The following is a 10,640-nucleotide window of genomic DNA, read 5'->3' on the forward strand; positions in this document are numbered from 1 at the left end:
CATGGACTGTAGCCAGCCAGGCTTCTCCATCCATGGGATTTCCCAGGCAAGAATACTGGAGTGGGTGGCCACTTCCTTCTCCAGGGGATCTTCCCAACCCAGGGATTGAACCTGAGTCTCCTGCATTGCAAGTGGATCCTCTACTGCCTATCCACCGCAGAAGTCTGGATGGAGGGGCAGAAAACACCAAATGACTCTCCTTCATAGCTGGACTTCCTGGGGGGAGAGGAAGCCTTAGTAGTCTTTATTGTATGCCAAAGACCCCAGAAAGAATGAGTTGTGTCAGATGCTTTCAGACCAGTTTTCTTACCCTCTCTGGGTCTTGAACATCTATTCATATGAAGCAGAAGGTACCTACCTTGCCATCTCATTCATGAGGGTCAGTGGGACAACTGAGTTAAGAGGGCTTTGCAAACTGCCTGGACATTTTCAAAGCCACACTGGGGCTGAAAAAAAAAGGCCACCTGGGCTTTACCATGCTCCACCCTCCCTCCTCGAGCTTCCTTTGTAGCTCAGTTGGTAAAGAATCCGCCTATAGTGCAGGAGACCCGGGTTTGATTCCTGGTGTGGGAAGATCCCCTGGAGAAGGAAATGGCAACCCACTCCAGTATTCTTGCCTGAAGAATCCCATGGACTGTAGCCTGCCAGGCTCCTCTTTCCTTGGGGTCGCAAGAGTCAGTCATGACTTAGAGACTAAACCACCAACCACCACCCTCCCTCCTCATTGCACCTCAGACCAGGTTCTGCTTATCCAGACTTCCTGGCCAGGGTGAACAGGCTTCAGCCAGAAAGGGCTAGCTGACCTTGTTGGCTGGAGCCCTAATCCTCTCCAGATCGGCCGGTGGCTTGCCACCGGCCCATCTGCCCATACGCAGGTCCCAGTGACCATTTGTGGCTGTAATTAACGGTGTGCACGGGGTGGCGATGGTCCTGAGCAGAACTTGAAGTGACTTACTTCAGTCTCCCAGCCCCTTCCAGCTCCACTCCTCCCCTCTGCTGACATCCCTACAAGCAGTGGCCCCATTCAGATCTTATCTCTAGCAGCCTCTCCTGGCTCTCTACTGCTTGGCTCTGGGGCTACAAGGGTACCTAGGCTCATCAGACCCCCAAAGGGCTCAGGGTTGAGGTGCAGCCCCATTACTGTGTACTTGCCCTTCCCAAAGAACGCTTCTAGTCCCCTCTTCCTGAAGGAAAACTAGATGGGGCTTCCAGGACCTGTGAAGATGTGGGTGCCAAGGATGAATCTTGTGAGCATCTCCCAACACTGAGGGAACAGGAGATCACAGGCAGGCAGCGGTTGTCCCTGCAACAGGAAGTACTCAGGTTTGCAGAAGGACTTCCAACCCAACTTTCCCTGGACTGACATATATGAAATCAGGGGGATGGACAATACGACTTCCTGTGGGAAGGCTGGGAGCTGGATAGATACCCCAAAAGAAATGTCCTTGGTCCTGATAAGAGCAGCTCCTATAATGGACCAGAAAATATACAAATTCCATGAAACATAAAAGCTCATATGAAGCATCCCACTTCCCCAGCTTAAAATTGGAGAAGACAATGGGAAGGACCAGAAAATACACAAATTCCATGAAAACTAAAAGCTCATATGAAGCATCCCAGCTTAAAATTGGAGGAAACAATGGGAAGAGAGGCAGGGACCTTTCTTAACCCTATCTGAGGGCGAGGACTGGCCTTTCTCCTCTTGTGCAAGTCCATACCCCACCCCCATCCCTGGTGACCATTACCAGTCCCCTGACCTCAGCTTCACTCAGGTTGTAATGACCATGGAGGGGGGCAGAGTCAGTCTGGTGTCCTTTGAAGGTAAAAGAGGAATCCAAGAATACAGGGGGATCATCTAGGGGCTCCCAGAAAAAGGGACCCTGGGCTGCTGGTTCCCATGCTGGAGCCCGAGGTCCCTCTCACAAGCAAGGCTGAGGCCCAGAGGTTACTGTGGGACGCTGTTAGGTTTATTCTAGGGTGAGCGGGTGCTCGGGGGGAGCAGCAGGGATGGCCGAGGTCACCTGTTGACATGGTGCCCAGGGGTGGCCAAAGGTTCTGCAGGGCCCTGCAGGGCCTGAGTCTCTGGTTGGTTGGGAAGCTCCACCTTCTGCCCCAGCCCAAGGTAGGGGAGGCAGTCACTGATGGAGCAGTTTCCGTAGTTCGCAGGGCTCGGTGATGGGCATCGAGCAGGCCTGATTCTCACAAACATAGGCGGTGGCCCGGTCTTCTATCCGCCGAAGGGTATTCAGGAAGGGCAGCTGGCGGGACAGGAAGCTCGAGGGGTCCCCATCAGCCAGAATCAGCACCTGGGAGAGCGGCAGAGAGAGTCACCCGGGGCCACCGAGACACCAGCAGGACCCACTGGTGGGTTTCTTCTCCAAGCCTTCAGAGGAGCCAGAGATACTGGGGAGCTGAGGAAGTGAGGGGAGGCTGAGAGTGGGGCTGGGCTCAGAGACCAAACCTTGTTAGGGATGTAGATGGAGTGGACACACTGCAACAGAGCCTTGGTATCCTTGGCCTGAGGGTCTCCACAGATCACAATCTAGCCAGAACAGAAAGGTTAACTCCAGTGACTGATGCCAAGAGGCTGGGTCCAGACCTAACAGGCCCTCCCCATCCTCCTGCCACCCATCCTATATGCCTAAGAAGAAATGGGGACTCAGCATCCCCCAGATCAGCGGCCAGGAGGCTGCATCAGATTCACTGCTCAGCAGGTGAGAGCACGTACACATACACACACACACAAATGAGAATACACTACGTGGCAGGGTCATATGTGCATGGGACATGCACACATGGGCAGAGACACCAGCACACATACATAAGACTTGATACACTGGAAGACACACAAACACACAGACAGCCACACACAGGGAGACACAGTCATCACATATACACAGAGCAGATGCCCACAGAGAGGCAGACACCAGACACATACATACACACATAAACACACACACACAGAGGCACAGATACACTGGCAAACACACATATATAAGCAGGCAAGCCTAAACGTGGGGCGTACACATACAACCAGGCAATCATGTACTGGTGAACACTCACCCCAGCACACACTGAAAGGCAGACACACAGTCACACACCTCCAGAGTTACACAAATCCAGACACGCACACACAGCAATAACACACATAGGGACACACACCCAGAGGCACATACCTGCACACACTACACCGCTGACCCAACTATAGCGACACACAGAGGCACGCAGACACACATTCCAGCAACCACAGGGATCCATGTTTAACCCTCTGCTCAGAGAACCCTACTCATAGGAACTCACAAGGGCACCTGCTCGTGAAGGAGACCTGCCTCAGACACATACAGACTCTTCTGCCTGAAAAAAGCAGCCTTACAGACATCCCCTCGGAGACACACATCACACAGGGCTACACACTCAGGGACCTGAGCTCTGGGGACAGCCCCAGGAACTCCACTCCATGCCTCCATTGCAACCCCAGCTTCCCTTCCACCCTGGGTCCCAGGTCAAGGGCCCCACCTGCTTGAGGGTCTGCTGGTGGGCTGAGAGGGCGCGGACCATCTCAGGCAATGCCACGGGCACACGGCGCATGCGCTCGGAGAAGGCGGTCAACAGGCACACACACTTGTCCATCCAGTCCTTGTGGCCCGTGAAACCGTGCAGCCGAAGCAGGTTGTGGGCCGACACGGAGTTGGCACTGGGCTCCGCACCATCCTGGTCTGCAGGGGACAGGGAGGGAGGGTCACTGGGTCCCAGGACCCTGGAACACGACTGCTGCCAGGATGGCAGGGGGATGGGGTGGAGGAGTCCCTGCCCACCAGTTCCTGCCCCAGGTCTGAGAATGAGTGCCAGGCCCAGCAGTGACTGGCCCTTTGCACCCTCACATGCATCCTCAACTCCACCTGCCCACACTGCGCTGTTGCTCCCCAGGGTCCTGCATCTCCCACCTGAAACCTCCACCCAGCCACCAACTGCCCTTCCTTCCGACTTCCTCACCTCCCACTTCTAATCTACTGTGAATCTGCAGGGTCTGTGACCAGAATAGATCCAACCTGGCTACTTTTCCCATCTTGTACTTCTGCCTTGTCTGGACCTTCGCCATCACTTGCCTGGACTGACCACCACTAATGGCTTCCTACCTAGCCTCCTTGTTTCCCCATCCCTTCTCTACTGTCGGTCAGAGTGACACTCTGAGATCTGAACCAGAGCAGATTGCAACCAACTCGAAACTCACCAGAGCCTTCTACTCCTTGCCACATTTGTAAGACCCTGCAGGGATCCAGCCCCCCAGGCATCCTCCCCTCATGCTGGCCTCTGCCCCTCTGTCCTCCAGGACACAAGCTGCCCATTCAGAGCCTCTCAGGGGCTGTTCCTTCCACCTGAAATCCCTCTCCTGCTCCTGCAGGACCACATGGCTCTGTCTTGCCCTCCAGTCCTTGGTTAAATGACACCTGTACAGGTTTAATTTGACTTCCCTGCTGAGTTGGGCCCTACCATTGTTCTGTCAGGGCCCTTTCAGTCATTCAGTTAACATTTATTGAGCACCTAATTACATACCAGATGTGCAGGAGATCCTGGGGATACAGGAGTGACAACATTCTGACCCCAAGACACTTAAGTCTGGGTGTCGTTAACAGACTAGATGCATCAGGTGATGCTCAATGCCACTGAGAAAGGTCAGGAATGGGGTACACAGTGGGCAGCTCCTACTTCTCCACGGCACCCTCAATTTCAACTATGCATCTGTGTGTGCGATTTTGCTTTAAATAATACGGTCTGTGCACTGGCTCCCTTACTACCTAGGAAGCCTTATGACAGTAGGGATGAAGCTGGCCTTGTTTAGTCTATCTAGGCATGTCAGTTACTGTCACTAAGCATGCTCACAGAACAGCTACATTAATCTCCGTGTCAACCATGTAAGGAAATGCCACCATTAGCTCCATTTAGCGTATTAAGAATCTGAGGCTCTGAAATGTAAAGAGACCAGTTCAAAGTCACTCAGTGCTAAAGATGTAAGCCCAAGAGGGCCTGGGTCCTGTCCTTGCCAGCTCTTCACCACCACACCGCACTTACTTCTCCCCCAGGAAAAACCAAGCCCAGTGGGGTCCAGTACCCCAGGCCAGCTCCACACCCTCACTGACCGTCCTTCAGACGCAGCGGCAGGCCAGCCCCCAGCTCGGCCTCACTGCAGAAGTAGCCGCCGCCCCGGGAGTCCCAGAAGAGCCTGTCCTGTGTGTCCTGCAGCCGCAGAGCCCACTCGAGCCATGCACTCTCCTGTGAGGCCTCGTATAAGTCCAGCAGGCCCCTCACCACGAAGGCGTAGTCCTCCAGGAAGCCCCAGCATGGCGGGTTGCTAGGGGGACAGGCATTGGGGACAGGCCAGGAAGAAAGGCACTTTCACAGAAGAGGCCCTTTTCACATGCTTTTATTTAACCCTCAAAACCTAGCTCTTGGGTAGGTCCTGTTAGCCCATTTCTCAGATGAGCAAATGGTCTCAAGGAGGGTAAGAGCTCACAGTGGGCAGTAAGCAGAACCAGGACTAGCACCTACCCAGAGGGGAGCAGAGGGGCAGAGAGAGGCCTGGGCTGCCTAGGGAGGCAGGCCTTCCCAGGCGGCCCGGTACCCTACCTGTGCTCCACAGTCCCACCAGCGCCTGCATAGCAGGTCCGCATCAGGCGGCCACTGGCCACGTCAAACATGTGCCGCTTCAGGAACTTGGCACCGTTGATGGCATAGCTGACCACCCTCTCCTGGCCCAGAACAGCCCCCGTCACAGCGAAGCCAGACACCATCAGTCCTGGAGAAAGGAGACACAGGGGGTTGTGATCCTGGCCGGGGCCCCCCCGGGATGTTTATCCCAACCCCCCAAGCTCTGACATCTCCCTGGAGCAACAGGGCAAGTGCATAAGAGTTTAAGCTCCAGAGCCAGGCAGGGCTGGGCTCCTGTCTCTGTGTGACCTTGGGTGGATTACTGTAGGCTTCAGTTGGCTCATTTGTAAATTAAGGACAGTAAACCTGACAAAGAAAAAATTAATATTCACCCTTGGGAAGGGGAATTCAATATATGGATCAGGCCTCAGACACACCACCTCACCGTTCCAGGCAGCCAGCATCTTGCTGTCCAAGTGCGGCTTCGGCCGATGTTTCCGGGCCTGGAAGAGCTTCTCGAGACCTGAATTGAGTAAGGTTCGTACGGCCTCCACGTCCAGGCCAAAGCGGGCGGCAGTCAGCTCCAGCGAATACCGGACGGTCAGCACATTCTGGCCCTGCAGCTCCCCCTTAGGGTCCTGAGAAAGACAGCTCCTGTCCAAGGGAGTCCACCGGCCTGTGTGGTTTCAAGACCTCTCCTGTGATCTCAGCAGTCCTCACCTGACTGGGGCTGATGTTGCCAGCCTCCGTGAGTCCATAGTGCTTCATGAGGAGCTGGCCTGAGGTCAGAGGCTCAGTGGCACCCAGAACAGGCTCAGGGAGGAGATGCTGGACCTCTTTGACAGTCCACACGTAGAAGGCGCCCTCTTTGGGCCGCATACCCCGCTCCGGTGGGGAGTCCGCGTCCTCTGCACTATAGAAGCCTCCAGACTGTAGGGAGGGGAGACTTGGCTGGCCCCTCCCTTCAAGGCAGTGGAGGCCCCGAGCCCTCCCACAGCCAGACCCGCCTGCCTCAGTGGACACACACCCGGTGACTCAGGTTCCGAGCAACATACTGCAGGATACCTTTGGCAACTTCGGAGTAGAACTCGTCACCAGAGATCTGAGTAGGGAGGAAGGAGGCTATAAGCAGAGGTCTTTAGGTACGAGGTGGGCAGTAAGTGTTCTCCCACGGGGGCAAGGAGGGAGGCTGGATAGTGAACATGAGACTGAATTAGGGGTGAAGTTAAGGGGGAGCCATAGGTCACCAGGAAGGCACTGGAAGGGGCAGCCAAGCGTAGGTGGACAGGCTGGGTCTCCGCTCAGGGCTGGGGTCAGGAGTCACCTGGAAGGCTTGTGAATAGGCCACCGTGAGCTGTGCCTGGTCATACAGCATCTTCTCAAAGTGGGGAACGTGCCACTGGCGGTCCGTGGAGTAGCGGTGGAAGCCCTGCGCCAGGAGGAACACAGGGCTGGAGGCGACCCCAGCCACTGCCCCCACCCCGCTGCCGCCTGCCCCCCCACCTCACCTGCCCCACGTGGTCTCGGATACCCCCGTTGGCCATCATCTTCAGGGTATGCAAAGCCATCTGCTGGGCCCGAGAGCCATCCTGGGTTAGCCGGTGGCTGAGCCAATAGGAGAACAGGAAACTCAGGATCACTGCGGACACCAAGAATACGCAGGTTAGAGAATAGGAAGGGCAGGGGGCCGAGATCTGGGTGATCAGGACTTTGGCCAGGCGAAGAGTTAGGGGTTTACTCAATAGGCAGTCTCTCTGGATAGGCTAGGTCAACCCAGAGGACAGATGATAATCACCAAGGTCAGCATCAGAGAGAGTCCCTGCTAAGACCAAAAGTCAGAGCTTCACTAGATAGCTACTGACAGGCAGGATGGGGTTAGGCGGTCACTGGCCAGACAGGAGAGTGGGAAGTTAATAACCAAGACAGGAGTCAGAAGAGATCATTGACTAGGGTCGGCTTCGGAAGGCCAGGCCAGGGCTGGAGTGGGCATGGGGCAGGGGGCATCGACCTGGTGTGGGGAACTTGGGGGCCTCGGCAAAGCCACCATACTCCTCATCATAGCCCTCATCCAGCTGCTGGAAGCAGCGGCTGTTCATGGTGGCAGCGGAAGGTGGCAGCTGGCGGTCACCCATGCTGATCGCCGACCGAGCCAGCAGAGCCGTGGTGACCCGCTGACTGTTCTCTAGCAGGGTGCTCTTGTTCTGTTTCCACTGCGGGAGGCAGGGGCAGACCTGGAGGTCAGCATGGGGTGAGGGCCCCTTGCTTCCCTCACCCTTGACCCCTGGCCCCCTCTATTCCCCAGTGCCTACCCACCTGGTCCCGTATCCTCATCAACACCGTGCGGAAGCCAACTCGGGTCAAGCCATCCTCAGGGGGAAAATAGGTGCCCCCCACAAAGGGCTGTAGGTTGGGAGTCAACCACACACTCATGGGCCAGCCCCCACCACTGCTGGTGGCCTGGCAGAGAGAGGGCAAGGGTGAGGGGAGCAGCCCCATGTACACGGTCAACCACCCAACCAAGGGAAGACCACTCACCTGCACAAAGGTCATATACACCTTGTCCACGTCAGGCCGCTCCTCCCGGTCCACCTTCACACTGACAAAGTCCTCACTGAGCAGGCGGCCAATCTCCTCATTCTGGAAGGACTCCTCTTCCATCATGTGGCACCAGTGGCAGGTGGAGTACCCCACTGGAATAGGGCCATGGGGGCCAGGGAGGACCAGTGGCTGGTCAGAGAGGGGCAGCCAAAGGACTCCAGCTGGGCCTATGATGCCCTAGCATCTAGTTTCCTGGAAGGCCCCAGGCCCAAAGGAGCCATCCCCTATCTACCACCAGTCCCCTGCACCCATCCCTGGAATGGTGGATGCAGTACCTGAAAGAAAAATTGGCTTGTTTTCTTTCTTGGCCTTGTCGAAGGCTTCCTGTCCCCAGGGGTACCTAAGGCCAGTAGAGTGGGGCATCACTCACTAGCTCCGGAGGGGGCCAGTAAGAAGATTGAGGATCTAGCTGCCCAGGAGGGCATCAGGAGAGGACTCACCAGTCCACAGGGTTGTAAGCATGTTGCAGGAGGTATGGTGACTTCTCATTGATCAGGCGGTTGGGGACCTTCTGGGGCGTGGACTGAGAGCAGTTAGTCCGGCTCCCCTTCCCTCCAGCAGGCATGGACACTGAACTACTGACCGTCACACTTCGGTCCTTGTCCCGGGAGGAGCTACCCCTGGTGTGGGCAGGTGGGTCAGGCAAGTCAGACCAGGAGTCTCCACTGCTTCCACCTATACCCAGCCCAGAGGCCCACCTGACCACCCCACCCCCCACCCCTCACGCCTCGTGGAACTCTCCTGGAACCCCCTGCTCCCAGCCCAACCCACCTTTCTGAACCACGGGGGAGACCGTGGCCTTTGTGCTCCCCCTTGTGTTTTTGGGGGGGTGAAGAAAGGTGGTTCATTGGGGGCTCCCTGCCAGGTTAGTCTCCCCCAACCTCTCCGACCTGGTGATGGGAACGATGATGACTGTGAAGTCAGGGCGAGTCACAATGGGTGGAATGGTCCTTCAGGCTCCATTCTCTCCCCTCACCGGGCCCCACCCAGGGTGACTGTGCTGGAGGTATTTCTGGCATGCCTGCCTGGGTATATGATCTGGGCAGGAAGGCTGCTGGCTGCTGTGTGTAGGACTGGGCCAGATGAGGGGCAAGGAGAAGAAATTCATTTGGCATCAGGGACTCCCTCACTCAACATCCATCCAGTGGGCACTTCTGGGGGGCCAGGTCCTGTGCCAGACCCGCATAACCCTCAAAGAATCAGTAGCTGGCTCTGATCTCAGGGAGCTCAGCCTGGGAGGGCAGCATGGGTGGGGCAGGCCTAAGTAATGACAAGCCCTTGCAGCATCGAGGGCTGTGACAAGCCAGCCCAGGGTGCTGTTGGACAAGGACCCTTGGCCCAGCACTGGGGTTCAAGGAAGGCTTCCTGGAGATGGTGTCAGAACAGAGTTCCTGGCGCAAGCCGAGCCCTGCAGCTGGAGGGGAGGGAGGGAGGAGAGGATTACTGTCTGAGCCCGGTCGGAGGAGCTGGCCCTAGTCTTGGGGGAAGGCAGGCATGGGGTGGGGAGGTGACCGGGCAGACACAGGGGACCAGCGCCAGGACAACTGACCGCAGGGCTCTGCAGGCACCGGATGCTGAAGCGTGCTCCTCGGCCGCCCGTACCTGCAGCTCAAGGCGAGGACTGGCCCGGCCCCGGGCAGCAGGAAGCCGCGGCACCGGCACCGTAAGGCCCGCGCGCCCAGCATGGCTGCTGGTGGCGGTCGGCCCGGACGCTGCGGACAGGAAGGGATGGCGGGAGGGAAGCTGCGACGGGCCGACCCAGGCGCCGAACCGGCCGCGGGAGTGTCTTCGCCGATAAGGCCGGCAGCAGGCTGGTCTCTGAGCGCCGCTCGGTGGCCGATCACAGGACTGCAGACCGTATACTGGGGCTTAGGCGGACACTGCTGCTGCTAAGTCGCTTCAGTCGTGTCCGAGTCTGTGCGACCCCATAGACGGCAGCCCATAGGAGGACACAGGTCTGTGCAAAAAACTGGGTGGACTCGATAGGACATAAATCAGGGCCTGCGGGGAGGTAACCCTCTTACGGAGAATATGGAGGCTGTAAGGATGCCAGGGCCATGGAAAGCCAGAGCCTCCGGTCATTTTGTCCAACTTTGTCCGTTTTACAAAGGAGAAATGAGGTGAGAGGCAAAGGCGTGGCTTTTCCAGGCCATCCAAACTGGGAGCTTCGCCTTTGCTCTGCCCCCTCACCTGAAGGTCCTGCTCAAACCCCACCCCCTCAGGAAGCCTTCCCTAAATAATAATACTGAACCAACTTTCAGGTGTTATCAGGTATTTTATGAGTCTCATTTACTACCCTTAGTCAACATTTATTGAGTGCCCATGAGACACTCTGCTAGGTACAACAGTGGGCAGAGAGAAACCAAGCCATCCCATCCTTGTGTTACTCACAGTCT

At 56.8% G+C, this 10,640-nt stretch overlaps 1 protein-coding gene across 4 annotated transcripts; it reads right to left on the reverse strand.

Annotated features, from left to right (window-relative positions):
* On the reverse strand, positions 1,946-9,991 carry SPATA20 (spermatogenesis associated 20). 4 transcript variants are annotated; one of them, XM_018064874.1, is made up of 16 exons: positions 9,847-9,991; positions 8,685-8,864; positions 8,520-8,584; positions 8,182-8,336; positions 7,960-8,103; positions 7,655-7,877; positions 7,155-7,285; positions 6,971-7,075; positions 6,674-6,748; positions 6,367-6,576; positions 6,092-6,284; positions 5,626-5,794; positions 5,139-5,350; positions 3,517-3,716; positions 2,462-2,542; positions 1,946-2,306 (listed from the first exon to the last, which is right to left on the reverse strand). In XM_018064874.1, exons 1-16 carry the CDS (start codon positions 9,927-9,929, stop codon positions 2,136-2,138), a joined length of 2,397 nt encoding a protein of 798 aa, XP_017920363.1. In that variant the 5' UTR covers positions 9,930-9,991; the 3' UTR covers positions 1,946-2,135. The 4 variants fall into 4 exon arrangements, with proteins under 4 accessions (XP_017920363.1, XP_005693721.2, XP_017920364.1 ...); XM_005693664.3 differs by having other exon boundaries at positions 1,953-2,306; positions 7,655-7,856; positions 9,847-9,955; XM_018064875.1 differs by having other exon boundaries at positions 1,953-2,306; positions 9,016-9,942.

This window comes from Capra hircus, chromosome 19 (genome assembly GCF_001704415.2).
Source record: "Capra hircus breed San Clemente chromosome 19, ASM170441v1, whole genome shotgun sequence".
In the NCBI taxonomy this organism is placed as follows: Eukaryota; Metazoa; Chordata; class Mammalia; order Artiodactyla; family Bovidae; genus Capra; species Capra hircus.